This window comes from Microcaecilia unicolor, chromosome 3 (assembly GCF_901765095.1).
Source record: "Microcaecilia unicolor chromosome 3, aMicUni1.1, whole genome shotgun sequence".
NCBI classification, from domain to species: Eukaryota; Metazoa; Chordata; class Amphibia; order Gymnophiona; family Siphonopidae; genus Microcaecilia; species Microcaecilia unicolor.
This window is the reverse complement of record NC_044033.1, coordinates 211,106,607-211,132,376: the sequence shown is the minus strand read 5'-3', so window position 1 is coordinate 211,132,376 and position 25,770 is coordinate 211,106,607. Positions and strand designations below refer to the sequence as shown.

The following is a 25,770-nucleotide window of genomic DNA, read 5'->3' as shown; positions in this document are numbered from 1 at the left end:
AAAATAGCTCCTTTCAGTTTTGTCCACTGATGTTCTACTTCCTTCACATGTTCCCATCCACGTACCTCTTCTTTGAGAAATTCCCCCATTTTGACAGTTGGTTCTTTTGAAGTCTAGGTAGGACCTTCAATCTTGAATAAGCCCTCTCCTCTTGTGTCATAATATTGTACTACATCATTCAGTGATCACTTGATGCCAAATGATCTCCCATCGTAACATCAGAAACACTCTCCCCATCTGTAAGCACCAGATCTAGAACAGCTCCATCCCACATGGCTTCCGTTACCCACTGCTGGAACAATTCTTCCTGTAGAGAATCCAAGATTCCCTTGCTTCTAGATGACCTTGCAGCAGGGATGCCCCAATCAACATCTGGCATATTAAAATCACCTATCAGTAGTACTTCGCCTTTCCTAGCTATCTTGCAAATATTTCGATTACATCTCCGTCCATTTTTTCTGACTGTGAGGGAGGCCTGCATATCACACCAATGTAAATAGATTTTCTATTCCCTCTTTTCAGATTAACCTACAGTGCTTCTTCCTTACCCTGTATGTCCTGAAATTCTGTCACTTTAATATTATTCTTAACATATAAAATACTACTCTACCCTTTTTTCCTACCCTGTCCTTCCTGAATAGATTACCAGGTATAACTATATCCCACTCATGGTTCTCTGTGAACTACGTCTCAATGACTGCCAAGTCGGCTTCTACCATTACAGCCTCTAGATCTAGAAATTTGTTTCCTAAACTATGGGCATTGGTATACAAAGCTCTCTAAAAAAGGTATTTGATGTTTTACATTCCTGAGCTTTATTAATGACTTTGGGGTTTTCCTCACCCATCTGATTGTTATTAGCTGTTTCAGCCTTTATCATCTTGAGAATTCAATAAAAATGATTTGAACTAAATAAAAACAACGAGCAGAACTACAAGTGCCTGCATGCAACTGGGAAAACCCAAGAGCTGGATCAACGTAGTCCTGTGAATTCAGATCCAGTTGGCACCCTTAGTGTAAACACCCAGTTCTCGACCCTCTCTCGCAGGCATACCTAGCCAGTCAGGTTCCCGGGCTTACCATCATGAATATACACGAGATACGTTTGCAAATTAGCAGGGATCCATTATATGCAACTCTGTCTCATGTATATTCATGATCGTGATCCTGAAAATCTGACTGATGACACGAGGTGTGTGTGTCTCTCCAGGAAAGGGTTTTGAAGCTTTGGCCTAGGCACCCCACAACTACTCACCACCCTTTCAACAACTTTGCCTGATAAGTGAAACCCTAACCGTGGAGACTGAGACGGTGGGAAATAGGGAAGGGGCGGGGCAGAAGATATAAATAAAGGGGCGGTGCTAGTGGGAGGTGTGCGAGGAAGATGGAAGGAGAGGGGAACAGGCCGCCCTGCCCTTCACCTCACCTCCACTGAGAGAGCCGCGCGCGCCGCCGGGCACGTGTCCGCGCCGCCTCCCGCTACACTCACCTGCGCAGGGCTTTCGCCGCTCAGCCTCCTGCGGCGGGGGCAGCCGGGCCCCGGGGTTGATGGAGTTCCTCCTCCGCTGCCGACCAGCCGCAGAGCCCCCACCCCAGTTCCAGGGGCCCGGCCGCAGCGGCATAGCCACATTCCCCCTACCACCGCCTCCTCACTTTTCCTCACCAGCAGGCCTGCCTGCTTAACGATTAGCACGTGCCGTTGCCTCTTAATCTGCACCCAAAAACACAACCAGCGCACACTCGCTGCCTCGAGCCGGTAACCGTCGCCTAACCTTGCGCCCGCCTCCTTCACGACGTCACTTGCTGGGCGATGAGCAACGCCTGCGCCAGTGCGCGGTCCTGTCCGGACAACAGGAGGAGCTTACGATCCTCAACTGCGCCTATGCGCGACTCTATGCTGCCTGACAGGGACATGTGAGCTTTTCAAGCATGGGAGACGGTATGAGGCTATCTAGCCCATTATATGGGTTGAAGCCAGTAGGCGGAGTCACAAGTACACCCAAAACAATTTCAAACGCTATTGAAAGCTAAAAGCAATAGTAAACGATTATTAGAAATAATGGACTGCCTATGCGTGGTCTATCCGTAAAATGTCAAAAACTACTACTCTTTATCGTTTCTATAGTGCTACTAGATGTACACAGCACTGTACAATGAAACATGAAAGAGACATTCCCTGCTCAACAGTGCATACAATCTAATGTGGAGGAGTGGCCTGGTGGTTAGGGTGGTGGACTTTGGTCCTGGGGATCCTAGGGAACTGAGTTTGATTGCTGGCACAGGCAGCTCCTTGTGACTCTGGGCAAGTCACTTAACCCTCTATTGCCCCATGTAAGCCACATTGAGCCTGCCATCTAGAAATGTTAAGTAGTAGTAGTAAAGCGCAGGGTACAAATGTAACAAAAAAAAAAATCAAGACAGGTCAAATAAGGGAATTAACATGGGAATAATAAAATGTAATCTAAATGCATGCAGCTTTATGGACATAGAATACAGAAATACTGCAATCTCAAACGCAGTGATTATTTCCTACAAGGTAACTTGGAACTTTTTTCAACCTGCTTATTCTCCCCAGCTACCCCCAAGATCTTGCTAACCTTGGTTGTTGCAGGAATGTGCTTGTGGCTGTGGGGTGGGGGTAGAAATTTATTTATTTATTTATTTATTTGTTGCATTTGTATCCCACCTCTTTGCAGGCTCAAAGTGGCTTACAATACATCATGAGTAGTGGAAGAATGCTAGTAGTTAAACATTTAGTGCAGTAGGCTAAGTGAAAAGCTATTCCAGAAATGAATAGAGCACTGAGGGTGAGGGAATGTACAGTGTGTATACATTGGGGTGCAAGGATCAAGGCCAGTTTGGGGGGGCAGTGAGCAACACAAGACGCACATTGCCTTATTACAGTAAGAGGCGAAGGCGTGTTGACAGTGGGAAGGGCAAAGTCAGAATCCGAGACAGAGAGGAAGAGAGCACATGGTGGCTGCTCTCACCTCTCAGCGCATGATGCATGCACCCGATGCCACTGTACAGCTCCAACACGCGCAGGCAGTACTCCACTGTACCCGGGCCCCACTGGCTTCAAGTTGCTCACAGGCTGTTGCAGGTGGAGGACAAAACATTTTTTTTATTTTTACTTGTCACTTTGACCAATTCTTTGATTGGGTGACCGGAGAATTGAACCGTGGACGTGCTATAGACGTAATCTACTTAGATTTCAGCAAGGCTTTTGACACGGTTCCCCACAGGAGGCTCTTAAATAAACTGGATGGGCTGAAGATAGGACCCAAAGTGTTGAACTGGTTGACGGACAGGCGCCAGAGGGTGGGGTGAATGGAGTTCGCTCGGAGGAGGGAAAGGTGAGTAGTGGAGTGCCTCAGGGATCGGTGCTGGGGCCGATTCTGTTCAATATATTTGTGAGTGACATTGCCGAAGGGTTAGAAGGTAAAGTTTGCCTATTTGCGGATGATACTAAGATTTGTAACACAGTGGACACCCCAGGGAGTGGAAAACATGAAAAAGGATCTGAAAAAGCTAGAAGAATGGTCTAAGGTTTGGCAATTAAAATTCAATGCGAAGAAATGCAAAGTGATGCACTTAGGGAGTAGAAATCCAAGAGAGGCATATGTGTTAGGCGGTGAGAGTCTGCTAGGTACGGATGGGGAGAGGGATCTTGGGGTGATAGTATCTGAGGATCTGAAGGCGATGAAACAGTGTGACAAGGCAGTGGCCGTAACTAGAAGGTTACTAGGCTGTATAGAGAGAGGTGTGACCAGCAGAAGAAAAGAGGTGTTGATGCCCCTGTACAAGTCGTTGGTGAGGCCCCACCTGGAGTATTGTGTTCAGTTTTGGAGGCCGTATCTTGCTAAGGATGTAAAAAGAATTGAAGCGGTGCAAAGAAAAGCTACGAGGATGGTATGGGATTTGCGTTACAAGACGTATGAGGAGAGACTTGCGGACCTGAACATGTATACCCTGGAGGAAAGGAGGAACAGGGGTGATATGATACAGACGTTCAAATATTTGAAAGGTATTAATCCGCAAACAAACCTTTTCCGGAGATGGGAAGGCAGTAGAACGAGAGGGCATGAAATGAGATTGAAGGGGGGCAGACTCAAGAAGAATGTCAGGAAGTATTTTTTCACGGAGAGGGTGGTGGATGCTTGGAATGCCCTCCCACGGGAGGTGGTGGAGATGAAAACGGTAACGGAATTCAAACATGCGTGGGATAAACATAAAGGAATCCTGTGCAGAAGGAAGGGATCCTCAGGAGCTTAGCCTAGAATGGGTGGCAGAGCTGGTGGATGGGAGGCGGGGCTAGTGCTGGGCAGACATATACGGTCTGTGCCAGAGCCGGTGGTGGGAGGCAGGGATAGTGCTGGGCAGACTTATACGGTCTGTGCCAGAGCCGGTGGTGGGAGGCAGGGATAGTGCTGGGCAGACTTATAGGGTCTGTGCCGGGGTTGGTGGTTGGGAGGCGGGGATAGGGCTGGCCAGACTTATACGGTCTGTGCACTGAAGAGGACAGTACAAATAAAAAAGTAGCACATATGAATTTATCTTCTTGGGCAGACTGGATGGACCGTGCAGGTCTTTTTCTGCCGTCATCTATTATGTTACTATGAAAGCATCCCATATGTAGATATAATCATGATGAAATCAAAACTGAGTATCACTAAAACAGCTTCAAAAATTATTGTAGCTGGTGGAAATCGCTCTAATAAAGGCTGTACTTTGTGCTCATTTTTCTACACTGTTCTATACAATAAATACATGGCCAAATTTCAGTAAGGATATCCTGTTTATTGAACCAAACAGACTTGAAGAAATAAATATATATATCACAGAACTGGAAAATATTGGCACATTTAGACTGACTCTAGACTTCTACATGAAGGTAGCTCTGCCTTCATTATTGAATATCTCTCTTTTAAATAGTAGTAATAAACAATATTAAGTGCATTTTTGTAATATACCACTGCATTCTACAAAACAAAAGGAGTAAGTTCCCACAAACCATTTTTCTCTTTTGATCTAGGCACAGATTTTAAATGCTCCCAGGTTTCAACCTAATTCATGTTTAATGTGCAATATAAATGTCATAAATAAGTAGATAGAAACACAAAATTTGAGCACCTGATTCTTATAATATGATGTCTGTTCTAGTGGCCCTCTACCAGAAGGAAAAAAGTCTCTGTACAAATATAACACATACTAGGGTGTCCCTATAACCAGCCCCTCCCAATGACAACTGATTACAATTTATAACAAATTACTACTCTACCTATGAAAAAATAGTCCGTTATTATACGTCCTCTGTATACAACCGTATGCTGCACAAGCTGACATGTTTGAAAATATGTGAGATTAAATAAAAATGCTACTAACAATAAAGAATGACACTGTGGATGAAGCAGCTTGTAGGTTTGTTTGTTTTTTTTTGCTTTGAGTGTAGGTGGAAAGACAGCTGCATGGAGGAGAGAAGACACAGTCTACGCTAATTGGCTTCAACTTTTGATCTCATGCCGTCTCCTGTTCTCAATCAAACCTATCCCCAGCACAGCTCAGGTCCACCTGCACCTTGTGCTCTACACTAGCACCCTTCTCCCACCGACTGGGTCACAACCTCCTCTGGGAGAGTTTCACTCTCTCAAATTATCCCCAGTGATTTCTAGATTACTGGAGCCACACTCCCAGTGGTCCCACAGTTCCTAGAAAGCACTTACAGACCCAACACACAAACCACCAAGATTCTTTATCAATCCAGACAAGCAGAACAAACAATTGTGTTTATTCTCAGAACCTGGAACACTTGACAAACAAAATGTGCAAATAGCAAACAATAACAAGTAACTGAAAATGGATCAATTAGAAAACTAACTAAACATTTGCATACTTCCTAGAAAGTACCTGGGGAGATCAGGACATATACGGCTGTTCACCAGTTATCAAATATAACTGTTTTTTACAGAGCTTCAGCAAAGAGCTCTCTCTCTTCTCCCAAGCTAAAACTGAAGCAACAACCAGGCAGCAACAACTGCTGGTTAATTTCAAACTCCAGGCCAATCAGAGCTCAGTCAAGTTTTAAACGTATATTGCTGCTTGCTTCCTGCTTGTGTTAAATAAAAAGAACATTCAGTTCCCCATAATAGCTTTACAGGAAAGAAACACCACCTGCAGGCCAAATAGGAGAAATACACTTCGGGAAATAATTAAAACAGGGAAATATCAACCTTATACAGCCTGGATGGCTTCCACTGTAAAACCCTAATGCCATATAATTTGCAGAAGAGTGAAATAGGGGAGTTGAGAGGAGGGGGGGGGGGCATGGGAATTATATCAGAAGACACATTATTGATATTGGTTAAGATTTGATCAGTTAATGCACTTTGGAGAATTGTAGTGTTTGAGCTCTGGCTTGTATAACTTTGAAAATGCAAAATAAAAGATTAAAAAAAACAGGGAAATATCTAATACATTTTACAGGCTTAAAACACACTATTTCATCACAATGATGACTAAGTAAGAGTGTAAAATTTCTCGCTGAAATTTAAAACGGTTGCTGAGAAAATGGCAAAATTACTGTAGGGGGTTACTTTGTTTGCATCATGCTGTATATCTTTTCCAAGTATCGTCACTAATTTCTTTCAGAATGAAATATTTACATTTATTTGGTTCAATAAGAAGCCCAGACTTCCCAGGAAAGTCTTCTATAGAGACAGGGAAAATGGGGGTTTAGGTGTTCCTAATTTGAGTCACTATTACACGGCTGATCGAGTGAGGGCTGCAGTAGAATGTGCCAAGCTTACACTCAAACTATGGCTACGGACTGAGCAAGACATGGTAGGAGAAGTGACTCGTTACCTACTATGGCTCTCCAAATGCTGCTGAGCCTTAGCTGTGGAAGCTTGCCCCACAACTTTGCACACCTTGTAGCTTTGGGATTCTATGTGCAAGCAATCAGACTTTCAGTATCTTGATTCACACCTATTCGCTATAACTCTTTATTCCCCCTCAGTCTATCTTCCTCAGTCTTTAGGACCAGGGAAGAAGAGAGCTTGTTGACCTGGGGTTCATTGTTTGATGACTCCACCTTATCATCATTTGTGTCCTTGGCCCGCACATATCAGCTCCCTCAAGCACATTTATTTATTTGTGACATTTATATCCCGCTGTAGCATGATATGAGGAATTTTCACAGTTATTGATTTTGCTGGAATCAGATACAAGTCTATATATATAAAACTCACCCTCAACGTTCTATTGGCTGCTGACGTCACTGAAGCCTCGAAAATCACAGTCTCTGGGCCCCGCCCTTGTGTCAAACGTTATGACGTTGAGGGCGGAGGCGGAGCAATTCACCGCCCTCGCGTCAAACGTTATGACGTTGAGGGCGGAGGCGGAGCAATTCACCCATATCGACGACGCGACGACGGGTGGGGAGGGGGCCACAGGAAAGCCTTGCTAGCACCCATTTCATTGGCTCCAGAAATGGGCCTTTTTTTACTAGTGTATATATAAAATATACGGCTGCAAAGACCTTATCAGATAAATTGGACTTTCACCTTCCACCTGGAGACTACTGATAAGAAAAGCTAGCCAGGTGGATACTTACAGTCTATCAACACATCTCCAAAGAACAAAAGTCTGCATATTGAGAGCAATCAAAAAGACTGGATGAAACTCACAGCCAATGACTCAGAGACTGAAAAGCCCATCTACCATCTAATGTAACTACTACTATTTATCATTTCTATAGCGCTACAAGGCATACGCAGCGCTGTACACCATACACAAAAAGACAGTCCCTGCTCAAAGAGCTTACAATCTAGATAAGACAGGTAAACAGACAGAACTATTAAGGGTAAGGGAATAAATAGGTGAGGATAAAGGACAGGGCAAGTGAGTAGTGGTTAGGAGTCAAAAGCAGTGGTAAAAAGGTGGGCTTTAAGTTTGGACTTGAAAATGGCCAAGGACGGGGTAGACGCACAGGCTCGGGAAGTCTATTCCAGGCGTGAGGTGCAGCAAGACAAAAGGAACAGAGTCTAGAATTGGCAGTAGAGGAGAAGAGGACGGATAAGAGATTTATCTACAGAATGGAGTACTCGAGGGGGGGCGTAGGGAGAGACAAGAGTGGAGAGGTACTGGGGAGCGGCAGAGTGAATACACTTATAGGTCAATAAGAGAAGCTTGAACTGAATACGGAAACGGATAGGGAGCCAGTGAAGTGACTTAAGGAGGGGGCTAATGTGAGCATAGCGAATTTGGCGGAAGATGAGTCACGCAGCAGAGTTTTGGACTGATTGAAGAGGAGAGAGATGGCTAAGAGGGAGGCCGGTGAGAAGCAGGTTACAATAATCAAGACAAGAGGTGATAAGAGTGTGAATAAGGGTTCTGGCAGAGTGCTCAGAGATGAAGGGACGGATTTTGCTAATGTTATAGAGAAACAAAAGACAGGTTTTGGCAATCTGTTGAATACGAGCAGAGAAGGAGAGAGAAGAGTCAAAGATGACCCCAAGGTTTCGAGCAGATGAGACAGGGAGAATGAGAGTGCCATCCACAGAAATAGAGAAAGGGGGGAGAGGAGAGGTAGGTTTAGGGGGAAAGATGAGAAGCTCGGTTTTGGCCATGTAAGTTTTAGATGGCGTTGAGACATCCAGGCAGCGAATCAGATAGGCAGGCTGAAACCTTGGTCTGGATGCTGGTTGAGATTTCAGGGGTAGAAAAGAAAGGGGTAACAAAAGAAAGCCTAGTCCTGTCACTACCAGCAGATGTCCAGACAGAAACTCTTATTATGTCATTAAAACATGTGACCAGTTACCATGCTCTATCTCAAAACTAAATGGAACCAGTTTTCAGCTATCCCTGAGTTCTCATTGGATCGAGTGCACCCCACCTGACCAGCCTATCGCCCAACAAGAAATTATAAAAAGCCTGGAACATTTTCAGTTCACTCTGCCTCTTGCCTCTCTGCTGCTTCCTGATCTGCACCTCCATGGACCTTGCTGGACTTCACACACATCCAAGATAAGACTCTCTCCAGGCTCCAGCAACAACTCTGCAACAAAAAGACTTCTTTTCCAGCAAGGATCTCCTTCATCACTCCAACCAGCAGCCTCCGTCATCAAAGTGAGTTACTATTAATCCAGTTTAATTTATAATTCAGACCAGTGGCGTAGCCAAGGGTGGGCTTGGGTGGGCCCAGGCCCACCCACTTTGGGTTCAGGCCCACCCAATAGCAGCACATCTATAATGTGGCTGGCAGGGATTCCCAAGCCCCACCAGCCGAAAACTCCCAACTGTCCCTCCTGCATACCTTTTAAATAGCAGATCTTTGCCTACAGCAAGCAGCAACTGATACATATTGTTCGCACCAGCCCTGCAGCCTTCCCTCTGATGTATTCTCGCCTTTGTGGAAACAGGAAGTTACATCAGAGGAAAGGCCGTGGGGCCAACATGAGCAGTGTGTATTAGTTGCTGCTCGCTGCCGGTGCAAATCTGCTATTTAAAAGGTATTCAGGAAGAGACTCAGGCACCCACAAGAGAACTGTGGAGAACAAAGATGACAGAACTGTTACACCTGGAACTGTGTGGACTTGCTAAGTCTGCTCATTCAGAACAGGAGCGGAATGCATTTCGCAGGGTGTGGGAGCACTACTGGATTACCCTTCAGCCCCACACCAGGCAGAGGATTCTACACAGGTTGAAGTGGAGCGTCGAGAGAACAATAGCACCTTCAACGATCCTACAGAAGTGACACCAGATCCCAAGCCCAGAACTTTTGAGGGAGAGAGGGTGAAGAGAAAGAGGGAGGGGAGGGAGGAGAGGTGGGGGGATCATTATGGGTACAATGGACTAATGATAATGTTTGCTTGTTGTTTCAGTAGTTATGAGACTGGATAGATGGTTGCTTGGTTAGTATGGGGGGGGGGGGTGTTAACAAAAGAAACCATTCTTCAATAGATGCTGGGTAGCTATTTGATGTATAAGTCTTTTCGTTTTTATCTGTTGGCAATCTTGGACAAGTATAATCCTTGATAATCTTAATAAAAAGATTTAAACATAAAAAGGTATTCAGGGAAGGGTGGATGTTTGAGAGACCATATGGATGCAGGCAAGAGAGGGAGAGACAAAATCACTTGTGGGACAAGGCGGAGTACTTCTGCCCACCCATCTTGGGCCCAGGCCCACCCAAATTTGGGTGTCTGGCTACACCCCTGATTCAGACTTTCTAATCTTGTAAAGCACATTTCCCTTGTGAAAGAGTCCTAAAAACTGCCTCTTCTTAACATTATTGCATTACCTGTATTGTAAATAAACATTTTAAAGTTAAATATATGGGGTCTTTATGTTTTGAGCACATGTCCTTAAACCTTACAGTGCAGGTTAATGTAATTCAACATATATATTATTTAATTCCCCTTTCTTACATATTTTTTTTTACATAATACCGCATTATCCCAAATAAATTTGAGTTCAATGTGGCTTACAATAAACAGTATAGGACACATAACATATCATTATTAACGCTATGCTCTACTAACACATTTGTTCTTGCATAAAGATATCAAGTTAAGGTTAGTTGGAGAGGCAACCCAGTTCGACGTGAATACAGAGAGAAACCTGGGTGTGCCCGGTGCTCTAATGAAGCTAATTAAGGTCTCCTGAAGAAGAATAATGAAACACGGCCTGTTTTGAGACCTAACAGTGGAGTGAATGTGAGTGAAATATGGTAGTAAGAGCCAGACAAGTCTCCTTTGGAAACATATGGTCTATGAAGATTTCACATCTATTAATATTTGAAATCAACAGTATATTGAAGCAATCGTAGCATATACACGGTTGTTGAACATCGGTGGGACTAACATACGATTGGTGAATATCGTTTGGACCAAATACGGCGGTTGATGGACTACATATTTTGAACAGATTGGGAAGTTGCCAAAATCGAACATTGGGTAACGGTGTAACATATTGTTGCATCGTGCACTGACTATTGTGGACAATAAGTTATGAGTGACAATATTTTATGAGATAGTTCAGATGATTGCTGTTTTGAGAAGATGTGTTAGGTGATATGTGATTTGTGTTTAATGTTTGTGTTTAGGATAGATTGGAAAAGAAGGTAATTACTTAAAATTAAAAAATTGATATAAATGAAACTGGATTGTGAAATATTTAACATAGTAACGTTAACACATTAGTCCAAAAGTTGAATTAATTCATATTCATTGTGGATATTCTGAAAACCCAACTGGCCAGGTGGTCCCTGAGGACTGGACTGAAAACCACTGCAAATTACAAAACACCAGAGCCAGCCATCTTTGTATAAAACAATGATTTTATCTGAATGGCAAATGTAAAAAATGTTTTAAGAATAAAGTGCATTTAAGTGATTGTAAGGCCCAAGGTCCCCCCCCACCCCCACCCCTTCTTCACCATGGTCTGGTGTTCCTGTACTCATGCTTCCGGCGGATCCATTGTGCATCAACGGGAAGTCCAACAGTCCAGAAGTGACTGCTGTTCCATGGATTCTGCAGGAGCAGCTGTGGGGCAGAGTTTGTTACAACCAGTTGCAGGCAGGGGCTGGGCTGCTCTCTTTCCTGTCCAGCAGGGTCCTTGGCACAAGAATGAACAAAGGTCACTGGAGATAGTCTAAGGGTTTCTGTGTCACCACTGCAAATTACAAAACACCAGAGCCAGCCATCTTTGTATAAAACAATGATTTTATCTGAATGGCAAATGTAAAAAATGTTTTAAGAATAAAGTGCATTTAAGTGATTGTAAGGCCCAAGGTCCCCCCCCCCCACCCCTTCTTCACCATGGTCTGGTGTTCCTGTACTCATGCTTCCGGCGGATCCATTGTGCATCAACGGGAAGTCCAACAGTCCAGGAGTGACTGCTGTTCCATGGATTCTGCAGGAGCGGCTGTGGGGCAGGGTTTGTTACAACCAGTTGCAGGCAGGGGCTGGGCTGCTCTCTTTCCTGTCCAGCAGGGTCCTTGGCACAAGAATGAACAAAGGTCACTGGAGATAGTCTAAGGGTTTCTGTGTCACCATTCTGTGGTGTCTTGTCTGTGCTGTCCTCTGGAGCTTCTGGCTGTAGTGGCTCTGGGGAGTCGTAAGGACTGGCCAGTGGTTGTGATTCTGGTTTTACGTCCACTGTACAATCAATTCTGTGTAACCCAAGAGGAAGAGAGGGGTGAGAAGCTAATTTCCCAGACTTATAAGTACATAAGTATTGCCATACTGGGACAGGCCAAAGGTCAATCAAGTCCAGCATCCTGTTTCCAACAGTGGCCAATCCAGGTCACAAATTCCTGGCAAGATCCCAAAAAAGTACAAAACATTCTATACTGGTTATCCCAGAAATAGTGGATTTTCCCCAAGTCCAATTGAATAATGGTCTATGGACTTTTCCTTTAAGAATCCGGCCAAACCTTTTTTTAAACTCTGCTAAGCTAACTGCCTTTACCTTTATGTCCTATTTTCTTGCATCCTCAACTGTTTTAACCCTTCACTGCAGTTTACCCCCTCCAAACGAGCACAATCTTTGGGCGTCATTCTCACTGCTGTTTTTAGATGGGATTTTGTGCATTTCGTATATTCAGATTTCTTGGTTTCCCTTCTGCCTGCTAACATAAGGATGTCACTTTAACTGTAATCTACAGTTTGTTTCATCTGATTGGCCTGACAAGACACCTTCTCCTAGCAACAAGTTAAAGGGTGGCTGGTGATTGGGCTTGCCTTACTAATGTACTACTCTTAGGTCCGGTTCATGTAAAGTATGTACTCCAGGGAAAAGTGGCACACAGGGGTGAGGGGTCACTAGCCTGATATTTCTATCATCTGGACACCACTGTTAGAACTGGCTTAATGGTTAGTGTAGCGGACTTTGATCCTGGGGAACTGGGTTCGATTCCCACTGCAGCTCCTTGTGTCCCTAACCCACCATTGCCCCAGGCACAAAAACATTAAGACTGTGAGCCCCTGGGGACAGAGAAAATACCTATATATAATCTGTACAGCACTGTGTACATCTAGTAGCACTATAGAAATGATTAGTAGTAGTAGTAGCTAGAGAGAAAGTTCACATTTCAATTTAATATTTTTATCCCACCTATCCATTAACATTTCTAGGCAATTCGTTGTTGCTATACTTCCTGGCTTTGTGATCACTGCAGTTTACAATATAAAAACATATTTAGAAAACAGAAAGAAGCACCAACACAAGATAGGATAGACCTACCACATATTCATCTAGGGCAGTTTTTGGACTAAAAATAGCCAAATATTGTTGCATTTTTGTTTCGGACCTTGCCACTGCAATTTCATTAACACAGACAGTTAGCTTATCCCCATTTCTTGTCAGTCTTGTATTATTTGAGTGTATAAGCCTTGCTTGTTATGTGGTAGGACTCCTGAAGAAGGCTCTGTAGCCGAAACATGGCCCATGTTGGGTCCTCAGTCTGTGAAGTTTTGGCTTCTGTTCTACATTTGAGTTCCTGTGTCTTCAATAAAGAACTTGCTGCTGTCATCCCTGATCCATTTGTTGTGGTCACTCCCACTGCTTCTTGCATTAGTTAATACACGCTTGGACTACTGCAATTCCTTATATGCTGGTTTACCACTATGTTCCACTAAATGTCTGCAAATAGTGTACTCTACAGCTATATGTTTACTCTACAATGGTCACCCTTTCGACCATATTACCCTACTGGCTACCTCTTCCCATATTCATTTCAAACGCCTGACCCTCGCTTTCAAAGGTTGCTTCCCTTGTGCCCCTTACATTTTTCATCGCATGCTCCATTCCTCCAACGCATGTTTGCTTTCTCTCCCTTCCCTCTCTATCATCTGTTACCTGTGCCTCTGCCTTCAGCTATGTCAGTCTCATGCTCTGGAACTCCCTTCTTTCCCAAATCCATTTTGAGCCCTCATTCACCACCTTTAAAGCATTTCTTACAAATCATTTATTCAGATTTGCCTCGCTCTCGCCTCCTTAGCTATCCTCAAAATTCTACTCTTTCTCCACCCTTTCACATTTGCTATCCATTTATTCTGCTCTCTGCAGCCATTATATTGTACACTGCATAAAAAATATTGTATAGTCCCTGCAGTATATCAAATAAATTATGATGATGATGATATAAGTTGAGGCTATAAACGTGTCCCTACCATACCAATCATGTATTTGTATCCTGCCTATATCTGTACCCCTCCACACACACACACATAGGCATGTCCTAATTTGTTCAGCACATATCTCACTGCTGACCCCCCCCCCCCCACACACACACACAGCCACTATATCTGTCTCTGTGCTGCTCCTCACACATACACCCAAAAATGTCTTTTCCCTCCACCCACACAGTCCATGTAACAGTATACACAGCACATTCCTTTCAGCAGTACACCTAGGCCACCTGCTGTCTGCTCCAGAGTGCTCCCTTTGACCTTTCCCGCCCATGTACACACAGGAAGTTGAGTCAGAGGGGGCAGGACCAGTGTTGACAGGTGGGCAGTTTTACCGCCCAATTGGGCAGTTTTCCGCAACCCGCTGCGGGAAATTTTTGGGCTTCTTTTGTCTTTTGGGCGGTTTTTTAGGCGGTTTTTTCGGCCGCGGGGGCGGGGTTAGTGACATTGTGGGCGGGGTTAGTGACGTTCTGGGCGGGGCCGATGACGGCGTGGGCGGGGTTGATGATGGGGCGGGGTGATGACACGGGGGTGGGGGTGTCAGGGGCGGGGTTTGAGTTTGGGCGGGTTTGGGGCTGGATTTGGGCTCCTTTGGGTGGGAAAAAAATTTTCCACCTGGCAACCCTGGGCAGGACAAGTCAGAGGGAGCCTTCTGGAGCAAACAAGAAGAGGCCTAGGTGTACCGCTATACTACCACTGCTCTATGGAAGAGAGGTTTGAAGGTTCACAGCGAAAGGAAGGTGAGGAGTGAGATGCCAAACCGTGGGCTAGTGGAAGGAGAGGTTCCAGATTATGCCACTGACGTGGGGGGGGGGGGGGGGGGAATTGATTTTCTTAGCGCTGTAGGGAGTTACCCATAGATAGCACGATCCATAAATTTCTTGACTTATAGTTGATTATATACAGTACATCAGACAAACAAGAACCACCACCATATAAATAACAATCTAATCAATACCCTTTGATAAGCTTCTCCCCACCCATCCTGAGTATTGGGCAAACTAACCACCTGGAAGAAAAAATACATTTTCAACAATCTTTTAACCCTTTTCAGAGATTCCTCTGCAAAAAAATTTGCTAGGGAGCTGGGCACCAACCAAAAGAAGGAACCCTCAATAGTCGACTGCCAGCGAGCAAGAGCAGAGGAAGAATTGCCGTTTTTCGGAGCTGATATTCATGAAGCTCCCTCCCCCCCCCCCCCCCCCCCCAATCCACTGTTCTGGCCCTTTCTCAGAGAAGAGGAGGGAGGAGGAGGAGCTTTGGAGAACAGTGTGCTGAATTTGTGAACTGTCTTATTTGTTGACTTTCCCCTCACTGGTTGGTTGGTGTAATGGTCAGGAGCCTACGGTGAATTCACATTAATGTTACCTGGTAAATTTACATAGTTTGGTATACTGTATTACTTTTTTTTTTTTTTTTAGATAAGTGATCTAAAACTTGAAAATTAAAATGCGAGAAATGGGTTGATCCTTACCGAGAATCTGCGCTGTTCAACCTGCCCCTTGACTTGGGAAGTTCGTGGTCTCCTTTCCCCAACGACTCTGCGGACAGAAGAATTTTCTTTAGTGATCATTACTACTGGGAAAGAATTTGAGTAGAATATTAGCCACTAATAAATGCCCCACACAGGGTGGTCTACGAGGCACCCAGATGGGGCATTAAATGCCCCTAATTACCCGTGCAGATAATTATTGCTATTCAACCCTTCAGTTAATTAGTTCCATGGGTTTTATGTGTCATATTGTTTTAAATCCAGAATACACAAAAAACAGAAGCAGGTAAGTTTCTGTGTATGTGGACTCCTGAATCAGAAAGGATCAGTCTGAGGTTGGCTTCTTGAATGATTTCCATTTGTATGTAATGACAATTACTTGAGGGAGTAATTAATATCACCTTCATGTGAAAATAAAGTTTTTCACTGGCCTGAATAAGGGGGTGGTTGCTGGCTTTAGTCCCCAAGGGTGGGAGAAAATTATATGCGAGAATAGCAGAGGGGGCTGGCAGAGTTCTTGGGCTTTCACCGACCTGCTTTGGGGTCAATGTCAATCTGGACTCCTGGGTGTGGAAGGAGGGGCGTTGCTTCTCCGTAGCGGCTGTACAAACACCTGAGTGCTCCCATGGACTGCTGCATGTTCCCGATGGCATCGTCACTGAATGAGAAAACAGGGAAAGAGAGAAAGGAAGGGGAAAGCGAGGCAGAAAGAACAGGAGATGGGGGGTATGTTGGAAGAGAGATCGAAAGAAGGGGAAATTACATATGAAGGAAATCAGGGTATGGGGGACCAGCAAGGGAAGACAGATAGGATGACAAAAAGGAGCAATGGAAACACAAAAAGGTAATGTTATGGGATGTGATGTGATGCCAAAACACAAAATCTTAAACTGGAATAAAAATAACCAGAGGAGAGGTAAGTCAGAAACTCAAGGGCTGGAGCTTGTCTCACCACCCACTAAGTGTGCTTCAGTGAGGGTTTAAAAAAAATCTTCTTTTAATTAATAACACACATTTTATCATAATCTCTTTCCCTATGCTATCAATGGGCATCAGCAGGAGGCAGCTCTAAACTGCGCTGGAAGGTGTTAGTACCTGCAATACTAGCACCCAACCAGGAAAAGGGGGGGGCACTGTTGTTGACTACCATACCCTAGCACAGGGGTTCCCAACCCCAGCCAGTCAGGTTTTCAGGATATCCACAATAAATATTCATGCATGCAAATCTAACTCATGAATATTCATTGTGGATATCCTGAAAATTTGACTGGCTGGAGCTCCCCAGGACAGGTTTGGGAACCACTGCCTTAGCCATTTATGGCATCTTGCACCACCCTAGGATGTGCATATCTGCATGTCTTGTCCCTCACAACCATCTTCCTCCTATTCATGTACTTTAAATTAACACAGACACTTGCGCTCCAATTTATGATTAAAAATTATAACTTTATTGAAAATTTAAAAAGAAACAAAAAAATCAAGTGACATGGTAGGCATACAGCAGCAGAGCTGAAATCAGAGGCTCCCAGATCAATAGAATGTTTACTAATCTCTCATAAGCCAATCAAAACCCAGGAATTAAAGACAATTTATGATACCAGAATGCTTACTGGTCTCTCGGAAGCCAATCAAAACATACAGTGGTGGAAATAAGTATTTGATCCCTTGCTGATTTTGTAAGTTTGCCCACTGACAAAGACATGAGCAGCCCATAATTGAAGGGTAGGTTATTGGTAACAGTGAGAGATAGCACATCACAAATTAAATCCGGAAAATCACATTGTGGAAAGTATATGAATTTATTTGCATTCTGCAGAGGGAAATAAGTATTTGATCCCCCACCAACCAGTAAGAGATCTGGCCCCTACAGACCAGGTAGATGCTCCAAATCAACTCGTTACCTGCATGACAGACAGCTGTCGGCAATGGTCACCTGTATGAAAGACACCTGTCCACAGACTCAGTGAATCAGTCAGACTCTAACCTCTACAAAATGGCCAAGGGCAAGGAGCTGTCTAAGGATGTCAGGGACAAGATCATACACCTGCACAAGGCTGGAATGGGCTACAAAACCATCAGTAAGACGCTGGGCGAGAAGGAGACAACTGTTGGTGCCATAGTAAGAAAATGGAAGAAGTACAAAATGACTGTCAATCGACAAAGATCTGGGGCTCCACGCAAAATCTCACCTCGTGGGGTATCCTTGATCATGAGGAAGGTTAGAAATCAGCCTACAACTACAAGGGGGGAACTTGTCAATGATCTCAAGGCAGCTGGGACCACTGTCACCACGAAAACCATTGGTAACACATTACGACATAACGGATTGCAATCCTGCAGTGCCCGCAAGGTCCCCCTGCTCCGGAAGGCACATGTGACGGCCCGTCTGAAGTTTGCCAGTGAACACCTGGATGATGCCGAGAGTGATTGGGAGAAGGTGCTGTGGTCAGATGAGACAAAAATTGAGCTCTTTGGCATGAACTCAACTCGCCGTGTTTGGAGGAAGAGAAATGCTGCCTATGACCCAAAGAACACCGTCCCCACTGTCAAGCATGGAGGTGGAAATGTTATGTTTTGGGGGTGTTTCTCTGCTAAGGGCACAGGACTACTTCACCGCATCAATGGGAGAATGGATGGGGCCATGTACCGTACAATTCTGAGTGACAACCTCCTTCCCTCCGCCAGGGCCTTAAAAATGGGTCGTGGCTGGGTCTTCCAGCACGACAATGACCCAAAACATACAGCCAAGGCAACAAAGGAGTGGCTCAGGAAGAAGCACATTAGGGTCATGGAGTGGCCTAGCCAGTCACCAGACCTTAATCCCATTGAAAACTTATGGAGGGAGCTGAAGCTGCGAGTTGCCAAGCGACAGCCCAGAACTCTTAATGATTTAGAGATGATCTGCAAAGAGGAGTGGACCAAAATTCCTCCTGACATGTGTGCAAACCTCATCATCAACTACAGAAGACGTCTGACCGCTGTGCTTGCCAACAAGGGTTTTGCCACCAAGTATTAGGTCTTGTTTGCCAGAGGGATTAAATACTTATTTCCCTCTGCAGAATGCAAATAAATTCATATACTTTCCACAATGTGATTTTCCGGATTTAATTTGTGATGTGCTATCTCTCACTGTTACCAATAACCTACCCTTCAATTATGGGCTGCTCATGTCTTTGTCAGTGGGCAAACTTACAAAATCAGCAAGGGATCAAATACTTATTTCCACCACTGTAGAAGCTGAAGAGGCTTTATAACATCAGAGCTTTTCAAGAAGTATAATTGGCAAGGCTTTATGACGTCAGAGGCTCTGACAAAGTTAACACTGACATGACAGGAACCAAACAAAAGTCGGGAGCCAAAAGACTTTGATGATGTCAGTCCCTCAGGAAAGGAGGTAAGAGTGCATTTTAAAAAACTATTAGTGATATTATCAGTCACACCCCGTCAGTTTTTAAACACCACGTTGTTGGTTTAATGTCCATTTTCACCCTTTACACGTGTGACCCTGCCAGCACAGGTACAAAAAAGTCACATCAGCTCATGTTCCTCATGTCCCCATAGATGTATAAAGTCCTCTTTCATTTTTTTAAATAAATAAAATATTATATTCACATAAATGTTAGAAAACATCCAGGAGCTTTCTTGTCATTAAAAAATAAAGAATAAAAACCTCCAGTGTTGAAATTAATAAAGACAGATCGATGAAAAAAACAGGAGATGTTACAAGTCGGACAAAGTCAATGGTGGATGCTATCTGGGCGACTGAGAGAACTGAGAGGGAAGGGAAAGAAAGGGATGAGGAGGGAGAAGAAAGATAACTAACCATATGTATAGACTGGCTTAGGATATTACACATTCTCATTCAGCAAAATCACTTCTGTGTGGTATCAGAACTACACACTAGCATTAGCCAAAAAAAAAACACATTCTGAGAGCTCTATTGCGGCTGTGTGTGTAGAAAAAAAAACATGTCAATAGTGCAGAAAAAAATCATGATAATATGCTGAGGTTCCCCCGGCTTAGAACCGCTGTATTTGAAATCAGTCATTGGTTTCCAAATCCAATAATTAAATATGTTTAACAATCCATTAATAATGCTAAATATAATATTTGCCTGCAGGGGCTCAGTGTTTTGTTAATCCAACTATAATCGGAGGTAACATAGTAGCATAGTAAATGATGGCAGATAAAAGACCTGTACGGTCCATCCAGTCTGCCCAAAAAGATAAACTCATTTTACATGGTATGTGACACTTTATATGTATACCCGAGTTTGATTTGTCCTTGTCATTCTCAGGGCACAGACCGTAGAAGTCTGCCCAGCACTCTTCTTGTATTAAAATTTCTGAAGCTAACGTTGAAGCCCCTTAAAATGTACACTCCCGCCCATCCCTATCTATTCAGTCACGATTAGGGCGTAGCCCCGAGAAGTCTGCCCAGCACTAGTTTCGCTTCCCAATTACCGGCGTCGCCACCTAATCTATGCTAAGATTCCGTGGATCCATTCCTTCTAAACAGGATTCCTTTGTGTTTATCCCAAGCATGTTTGAATTCCATTACCGTTTTCATCTCCACCACCTCCCGTGGGAGGGCATTCCACATATCCACATAACTTCTATTCCAACTTGGAAGAAGGAGCAATCAACTGCTCAACCAGTGGCGATGTGGAGTCAAACAGTGCGAGCATTGACCACTGAGGCAGCTGGATTAACTAAACACTGATCCCATGTCAGGTATTTGTTCTTGCTAAGAAATATTTTATTTGCATATAAAAAAATAAAATCAATTAATTTCAGTTATTGGATTTGAGAATCGATGATTAATGCCAAACACAGCAATTATGAAGTAAAATAAAAAACCACAAGAATATGCTGAGGTTCTTTTTCAACTCTATTAACATATTCCAATATTGATTGCTTCTCATAAGAGCATTTATTTAATGTCTGGGGTTGGTTTTGTGAATAGATTTCCATGTGTATGCAATGACAATTAATGGAGGAAGTAATTAATATCATTTGTTCCTCATAAAAGCATTTATTTAATGTCTGGGGTTGGTTTCGTGAATTGATTTCCATTTGTATGCAATGACAATTAACGGAGGGAGTAATTAATATCATTTGCTCCTCATAAAAGCATTTATTTAATGTCTGGGGTTGGTTTCGTGAATTGATTTCCATTTGTATGCAATGACAATTAACGGAGGGAGTAATTAATATCATTTGCTCCTCATAAAAGCATTTATTTAATGTCTGGGGTTGGTTTCGTGAATTGATTTCCATTTGTATGCAATGACAATTAATGGAGGGAGTAATTAATATCACTTTCATATGAAAATAAAGTATATTCATCGTTTACAATGCTATGCATGATTCTAACAGGCTGGAAATTCAAGACTGCAGAGAAAGTGTAGGTTCAAGCTACAGTGCCAAACTTCAACCCCACCAGTGCTGTGACAGTCTAGTGCAAAAGAGAGGGAACTGTTGATGGGTTTTTTTTAGGGATATTAAATGTAGAGCCAGACAATTCTAGCAAGACTGCCTTTCCTCCTTACCTGGTTCTCCTCTTTTGGGTCATCTCGTGGTCCCCATTCATTAGCTGGCGATGGGAGCTGGGACGGCAGAGGCGCAGGCCCCTTATGACGTCCTGTTCATTCAACGGAGAGGGTGTGCCCCCTCTGGTCGGGGAGCATCCCACGCTGCTAGAACGAGTTAGTGATCGGGACTGATTGAAGGGCCAGGGTGGCTCCTCCTCTTCCTTCAGGACTGCAAGGAGGCAAGAGAGAGACTTGAGTTACGCTTTCTCCATGGTGGGGAGGGGCCTAGGTCACAAAACTGGGATGAGGGTGGGAAAGTGGAGGATGGGTGCAAACATAGCAGACCGAGTACCTCTGTCAGAGAAAAATTCAATGTGAGACTACTTTATCAACCTAACGAACAGCAGGACTTCCTTGTCCATTCCTGCTCTTGCCGACATCACTTACCAGCACATTTTAACTTCCTAGCCAATTTTTCCTGAAGTTAGTCACTCTTATTTCTATCTCCAATGTGTATTGTGTTAACATTGTAAGCATCATACTATGCCATAATATGATTAGCGCAGTGGGCTGAGAACCTGGGGAACCGGGTTCAATTCCCACTGCAGCTCCTTGTGACTCTGGGCAAGTAGTAAATTTAAAACGAATTGGAGAAAAGTTTTCTTCACTCAACGTGTAATTAAACTCTGGAATTCGTTGCCAGAGAATGTGGTGAAGGCGGTTAGCTTAGCAGAGTTTAAAAAGGTTTGGACGGCTTCCTAAAGGAAAAGTCTATAGACCATTATTAAATTGGACTTGGGGAAAATCCACTATTTCTGGGATAAGCAGTATAAAATGTTTTGTACTCTTTGGGGATCTTGCCAGGTATTTTGTGACCTAGATTGGCCACTGTTGGAAACAGGATGCTGGGCTTGATGGACCTTTGGTCTGTCCCAGTATGGCAGTACTTATGTACTCAACCCTCCATTGCCCCAGATACAAAACAAGTATCCTATATAATAATTTGCACCTCCGTTCATAAGAGTTCCTATTGGTCCGCCCTGGGGATGACGTCACAGGGCGGACCAATGGGAAGTGAGAGGGAAGGGAACCCAGCAGCAGCCACCGGAGGTGAGTAACCAAATGCCCCCCCCCCCTGAGTTCCATGATCCCCAACCTCCCTCCCTCCTTCCACTCCCGTCGTCCGAGTTCCACAGGCTGCGACAGCCCCACTGCCCTCTCCTCCGAATTCCGCCACCCAGTGCCTCCCTCCCTCTGTGGTCTCCGAGTGCAAGGAGGACGTGTGCGGGTGCCCCAGCCCTTCGTATGTGGCAACTGCTGTTTAAAAAGTTTTACCTCCTGCTCGGCCAGCAAGTACAGACGCCGCTTCAGACAGGCTGTGGTTTCACTTCTGTTTCAGCTGTTCCTCTGGTCCCGCCCTCATTTTCTGTTTGCGGAAGGGCGGGACCACAGGAACTGCAGAAACAGAAGCAAAACCACAGCCTGCCTGAAGCGGCATCTGTATTTCCTGGACTTCAGTGTTGCCGGCCGAGCAGGAGGTAAAACTTTTTAAACAGCAGCTGCCACGTACGAATGGCTGGGGCACCCGCACACATCCTCCTTGCACTCGGAGGCCACAGAGACAGAGGGAGGGAGGCGCGGATAGAGGGGGGGTCCTGAGACAAGAGAGGGGGTGAGGGTCATGAGACGAGAGGGTGGAAGGGTCCTGAGATGAGAGCGGGAGGGGGGGGGGGAGAGGGAGGAAGGAAGGGGGGGAGGAGGGAGCCCTGGAACCTTGCTAGCGCTCGTTTCCTTTCTGTTGGAAACGGGCCTCTTTTACTAGTCTGTTTATAATATATAAACTGCTTTGACTGTCAACACAGAAAGGCGGTATATCAAATCCCATCCCTTTTCTCCTTGTTATTTGAATATGTTTACTACTGTAATTGTCTATTTCCTATGTTCTTGCTGTACACCGCCTGGGGTGGAATTCTTCACAAAAGCAGTAAATAAATCTTAATAATTAACTAATGAAAATAAAATTAATAGGGCTGCATTCTTAAGAATAGCCACAAGAGGGAACCAGCATTCCACTGAGAAAGCACATACATTTATAGGTATCCTGGGGGTCCTTTTTTTTTTTTTTTTTTTATACATTTGTACCCCGCGCTTTCCCACTCATGGCAGGCTCAATGCGGCTTACATGGGGCAATGGAGGGTTAAGTGACTTGCCCAGAGTCACAAGGAGCTGCCTGTGCCTCAAGTGGGAATCAAACTCAGTTCCTCAGTTCCCCAGGACCAAAGTCCACCACCCTAACCACTAGGCCACTCCTCCAGTACTTAGGTGCACTGAAAAATGGCTTGTGGTAGTGTACGTGCGGGTTTGGGGTGCGCACAGAATCATTTTTCAGCGCGCCTGTAAAACATGGCTTTTTAAAATTTTTGCCCAAAATGGACGTGCGGCAAAATCAAAATTCCTGCACGTCCATTATGGGTCTGTGATCTTACCACCAACCACTGACCTAGCGGTAAAGACTCACGCGGTAACCGGGCGGTAATGACCTACGTGCGCCGAATGTCACTTTACCCGTGTCCAATACGCGTGGCTGAAAATAAATATCGGCCGCCTGGAAAAAATGAAATTACTGCAAGAGCCACGCGGTAGCCGTGCGCTAACTCCATTTTGGTGCATGTTGGGTGCGCGTAGACGCTTACGCAGCTTAGTAAAATGGCTTCCTGGTTATATCGCTGCTTCGTTAGCTCATATTATTAGGTCTTCTTTCTTTTTGTCCCAGTGTTTTCTCTACACCTTTTATTATGGTTTATTTTACAGTTTTCCCCCTTCTCTATCTCCAACCATCAGTCGTTCATACTGTGTTCATGCTCTCTATGTATCAGTTTGCCAGCATTGATGAGAAAAAGAAAATTTGATGATGAACAGTACACTAACACCACGTCACACTTTCATTTCATTACTAAAGCAACGTTCTTTCATAAATGGAAAACATTTTTCTCAAGGGAATGAACATTTAACAAATGGAATGTACAAGACAACAAGGGGGGGTCCTAAAAATTCCATTTTGACTGCCTTCTGAATCGCTTTCATACATGCACAGCGTGACTCTGAATGCCCTTACAGTCACGATCTGTTAAGGAGTATGGCTTGATCTCTTCCTCAGGTCGCTTTGCAGGTAACTTTCTTCCAGCAGAAGCTATAAGAAAAGAGAGAGACAGAGGATGTGCAGAGAGACAGGACAGGGTCCTAGGGAAAAGAGGCCAAAGGGTCAGCAGGTCTCGCCAGTGGCGTACCAAGGGGGGGGGGGGGGCGGTGGGGGCGGTCCGGCCCGGGTGCACGCCGCTGGGGGGGGGGGGGTACCGTGGCGCGCACCTGTCGCCCTGTCTCCGAGTTCACATGTGTTCACTGCTCCCTCTGCCCCGGAACAGGTTACTTCCTGTTCCGGGGCAGAGGAAGCAGTGAACACATGCAAACTGGGAGCCGACAGGGCAACAGGAACGCGCCGCGGCACCCCTCCAGCGGCGTGCACCCCGGGGGGGGGGGGGGTGTCATTACACCGGGGGGGGGGGGGCGCTGCACCTGGGGGGGCGCATCAGCGATCCGCCCCGGGTGTCAGCCAGCGTCGGAACGCCACTGGGTCTCCCCTCCATTTCCCTTGGTACTGCATGATTTGGCACACCTTCCCGGCAAGGACAGGGTAGAATTCTGGGGTCACACCCATTTCTCATAGTAAAACAAATTCAAGAGGTGATGTGGGGAGGAGAAGTGGCTTTCCCCCCTCCCCCAACACCAGTAGTTCTCAACCTAGTCAGTCAGGTTTTCAGGATACCCTCAATGAATATAAAAGAGATAGACTTGTAAACAATGGAGGTAGTACATGCAAATGATCTCACACATATTCATTGTGGATACCCTGAAAATCTGACTGCCTGGGTGTGTCCCAAGGGCTGGGTTGAGAACCTGTCTGCTCTCACTATTCAAAACTTTTTAAACAGTAGCTGCCACGTAGGAATGGCTGGGGCGGGGAATGGCTGGGGCACCCGCACACGTCCTCCTTGCACTCGGAGGCCACAGAGACAGAGGGAGGGAGGCGCGGATAGAGGGGGGAGGGTCCTGAGACGAGGGGGGGTCAGAAGCACTGAGGTAACAGGAAATACAGCAGCATATTCTATCATCACCTTCTGAGAAAGGCAGGGGCTAAATCCAAGTCGCCTTTAATTCTTAATATGTAAAGTGATGTACGAGTCGCACGTTCACACTTCCGTGTATGTAACTGTAATGGCTGAACAGTGGCAGCTCCTTCCATATGAAAGTATGGATCTTAATCAAGACCACTTCCCTCATCTCACTGTCACATTTCTCTGGACAGTTATCCAAGCTTCCCTAGAACTAGGAAGGTACTGTCAGGTTCTCAGGTTCAGAGCCCGCGGGGCCGGGCTCTGGAGCAAACGTGAGCCCTTGGGCTGCTGACGAGGAGTGACAGCAGCAGGCAAAACCCACCAACCAACGCTGGGCAAGCACACCGGCACCAGCAGGGACTGCAGGCACCGCCCAGCAA

The 25,770-nt window shown here is 45.0% G+C and overlaps 2 protein-coding genes across 4 annotated transcripts in view; both read right to left on the bottom strand.

Annotated features, from left to right (window-relative positions):
* Nucleotides 1-1,871, bottom strand: part of C3H6orf136 (chromosome 3 C6orf136 homolog) — a 38,617-nt gene extending 36,746 nt beyond the window's left edge. The window contains exon 1 of one of the 2 annotated variants that reach the window (XM_030197382.1): nucleotides 1,490-1,871. In XM_030197382.1, coding sequence (XP_030053242.1) covers nucleotides 1,490-1,630 — 141 coding nt within the window. In that variant the 5' untranslated portion in view covers nucleotides 1,631-1,871. The remainder of the gene's footprint in view (nucleotides 1-1,489) is intronic. The other variant, XM_030197383.1, reaches the window with a different exon arrangement.
* A 9,942-nt stretch (nucleotides 1,872-11,813) lies between these two features.
* Nucleotides 11,814-25,770, bottom strand: part of ATAT1 (alpha tubulin acetyltransferase 1) — a 32,367-nt gene continuing 18,410 nt past the window's right edge. The window contains exons 8-12 of one of the 2 annotated variants that reach the window (XM_030195338.1): nucleotides 24,334-24,408; nucleotides 21,236-21,446; nucleotides 16,218-16,342; nucleotides 15,667-15,733; nucleotides 11,814-12,172 (exon numbers count right to left, since the gene is read on the bottom strand). In XM_030195338.1, the coding sequence (XP_030051198.1) occupies nucleotides 11,815-12,172; nucleotides 15,667-15,733; nucleotides 16,218-16,342; nucleotides 21,236-21,446; nucleotides 24,334-24,408 (836 nt within the window). In that variant the 3' untranslated portion in view covers nucleotide 11,814. The remainder of the gene's footprint in view (nucleotides 12,173-15,666; nucleotides 15,734-16,217; nucleotides 16,343-21,235; nucleotides 21,447-24,333; nucleotides 24,409-25,770) is intronic. The other variant, XM_030195340.1, reaches the window with a different exon arrangement.